The sequence below is a fragment of the Aegilops tauschii genome, chromosome 5, assembly GCF_002575655.3.
Source record: "Aegilops tauschii subsp. strangulata cultivar AL8/78 chromosome 5, Aet v6.0, whole genome shotgun sequence".
In the NCBI taxonomy this organism is placed as follows: domain Eukaryota; kingdom Viridiplantae; phylum Streptophyta; class Magnoliopsida; order Poales; family Poaceae; genus Aegilops; species Aegilops tauschii.
Genome location: NC_053039.3, coordinates 363,414,337 through 363,416,573, shown reverse-complemented (window position 1 = coordinate 363,416,573; position 2,237 = coordinate 363,414,337). Strand labels below are relative to the sequence as shown.

The 2,237-nt window shown below is 52.2% G+C and overlaps 1 protein-coding gene across 1 annotated transcript; it reads left to right on the top strand.

The window, feature by feature from the left end:
• The first annotated feature begins 415 nt into the window (after positions 1-415).
• LOC109754989 (1-aminocyclopropane-1-carboxylate oxidase 1) lies at positions 416-1,853 on the top strand. Its single transcript, XM_020313871.2, has 2 exons — positions 416-684; positions 793-1,853. Exons 1-2 carry the CDS (start codon positions 571-573, stop codon positions 1,630-1,632), a joined length of 954 nt encoding a protein of 317 aa, XP_020169460.1. The 5' UTR covers positions 416-570; the 3' UTR covers positions 1,633-1,853.
• The last annotated feature ends 384 nt before the right edge of the window (positions 1,854-2,237 follow it).

The window sequence follows — 2,237 nt, the reverse complement described above, 5'->3', positions numbered from 1 at the left end:
GAGGGTCACGCGAATTAATTCAGTTTTGAGTGTGAGGATGAAAAACCCAGCCTGAAGGGGTGGTGATGGGAGATGAGGTGAAATTAAACTGTGGATGCCGATCTATCAACTCCCTTTACGAATATAGATTCTACACTTTAAAGCCCATAACAATATTTTGGAAATCCGATATGACCATTGTAATTTATTGCGTGATTCTGATTGAAAGATTTAGCATAATGACTGCTAATAATACTACAGTACAATGTTCATAAGTTCCGTTCCCTATTATTTCTCGTTGATTTAGCATAAAGTTATACTAAATCAGCGATATCTAATATGTATCTGAGGGGTCAAGGTCGACCCATTCTAGTCGAAGCATTTTATTTTATTTTTGCAATTCTCTGGTCGAAGCATTTTGGGTGCCTGGTCGATCGAGGCTATAAATTGCACCCGAAGCTGGCCTTCTTCCAGGCACTGCACTCCTGGCTCTTTCATACAGCATCAGGCAAGCTCTGAAGCTCGGTGCAAGAAGAAACATCCGGAGACGCAGCTTGTCTCGAGGGTGACGTGACGAATCAAGAGGGTAAGATGGCATCGACATTGTCATTCCCGATCATCGACATGGGTCTGCTCCGCGGGGAGGAGCGGCCGGCGGCGATGAACCTTCTGCACGATGCATGCCAGAACTGGGGCTTCTTCCAGGTGAATACACCACAGTAGTAATATGGCATAATCTGACAAGATGAATCTCCTCATCGACCCATCCTTAATGTTGATTTGCTCTCTCTCTGTTTTCGGCGGTGCGTGCAGGTTCTGGACCACGGCATCTCGACGGAGCTGATGGACGAGGTGGAGAAGATGACCAAGGAGCACTACAAGAGGGTGCGCGAGCAGAGGTTCCTCGAGTTCGCCAGCAAGACGCTGCAGGACGGCGACAAGGCGGCGGAGAACCTGGACTGGGAGAGCACCTTCTTCGTGCGCCACCTCCCGGAGCCCAACATCGCCGAGATACCCGACCTCGACGACGAGTACCGGCGGGTGATGAAGCAGTTCGCGGCGGAGCTGGAGAGGCTGGCGGAGCGGCTGCTGGACCTGCTCTGCGAGAACCTCGGCCTCGAGAAAGGGTACCTCACGCGGGCGTTCCGGGGCTCCAAGGGCGTCCCCACCTTCGGCACCAAGGTCAGCAGCTACCCGCCGTGCCCGCGCCCCGACCTCGTCAAGGGCCTCCGCGCCCACACCGACGCCGGCGGCATCATCCTGCTCTTCCAGGACGACCGCGTCGGCGGCCTCCAGCTGCTCAAGGACGGCGAGTGGGTGGATGTGCCGCCCACGCGCCACTCCATCGTCGTCAACCTGGGCGACCAGCTGGAGGTGATCACCAACGGCAGGTACAAGAGCGTGCTCCACCGCGTGGTCGCGCAGGCCGACGGCAACCGGATGTCCATCGCCTCCTTCTACAACCCGGCCAGCGACGCGGTGATCTTCCCGGCGCCGGCGCTGGCGGAGGCGGCCGGCGGGGCGTACCCCAGGTTCGTGTTCGAGGACTACATGAAGCTGTACGTGCGCCACAAGTTCGAGGACAAGGAGCCGAGGTTCGAAGCCTTCAAGTCCATGGGGAGCCAGACCTCCAACCCCATCGCTACTGCATAGAGTTCTGAATAAAGCTTCAAAACTGTGTCGAGTCACGCAGATGAGTTGCTGGTTGCCGTGGGGTGGGTCATGTGTTTGTCACGAGTACTCTTTCTTTTTTCGCGTGTGTTTGGTAGCTATTTTATGCTTCGTTTTATGATGTATCATATTGTTTCTGGTAAGCGACTAATGCTCACAGACTTAACGAAGTCTCGGTTGAATGATGTCACCAGTTTCATCCGATGCGATTTTTCTCCGCCTGGAACGTTGTCCCCGGTTTTCTTTCTTGAGAACTTCACCCACATCCAACTTAACTGTCAATGCTTTTGTGTCGACTTTTAGTCTTTTTTAGGCAATTCTGTTGACTTTTAGTGCCACTTGGACCTGACCAGCCGGCCTAACATGTCAGAAATTGGTTTGATTAGTCCTAAATCGGTCATTTGTGTTTATTGAAAAAATTAACAAGAAATGAGGTAGATTTTGGGGGCATGCAAGAAATGTGGTGACAATTTCGAAGCATAACTTCAAACGTGGTGGGTTTTTTATAATTCACTCCAATTTTTTCTCAGTCTGGAACGTTGTCCCCGGTTTTCTTTCTTGAGAACTTCGCCCAGTTGCCCTGTGTG

Coding starts and splice junctions, on each gene's coding strand:
- LOC109754989 (XM_020313871.2), top strand. CDS start 571: ATGGCATCGACATTGTCATTCCCGATCATCGACATGGGTCTGCTCCGC. Junction 685..792: donor AGAACTGGGGCTTCTTCCAG/GTGAATACACCA, acceptor CGGTGCGTGCAG/GTTCTGGACCACGGCATCTC.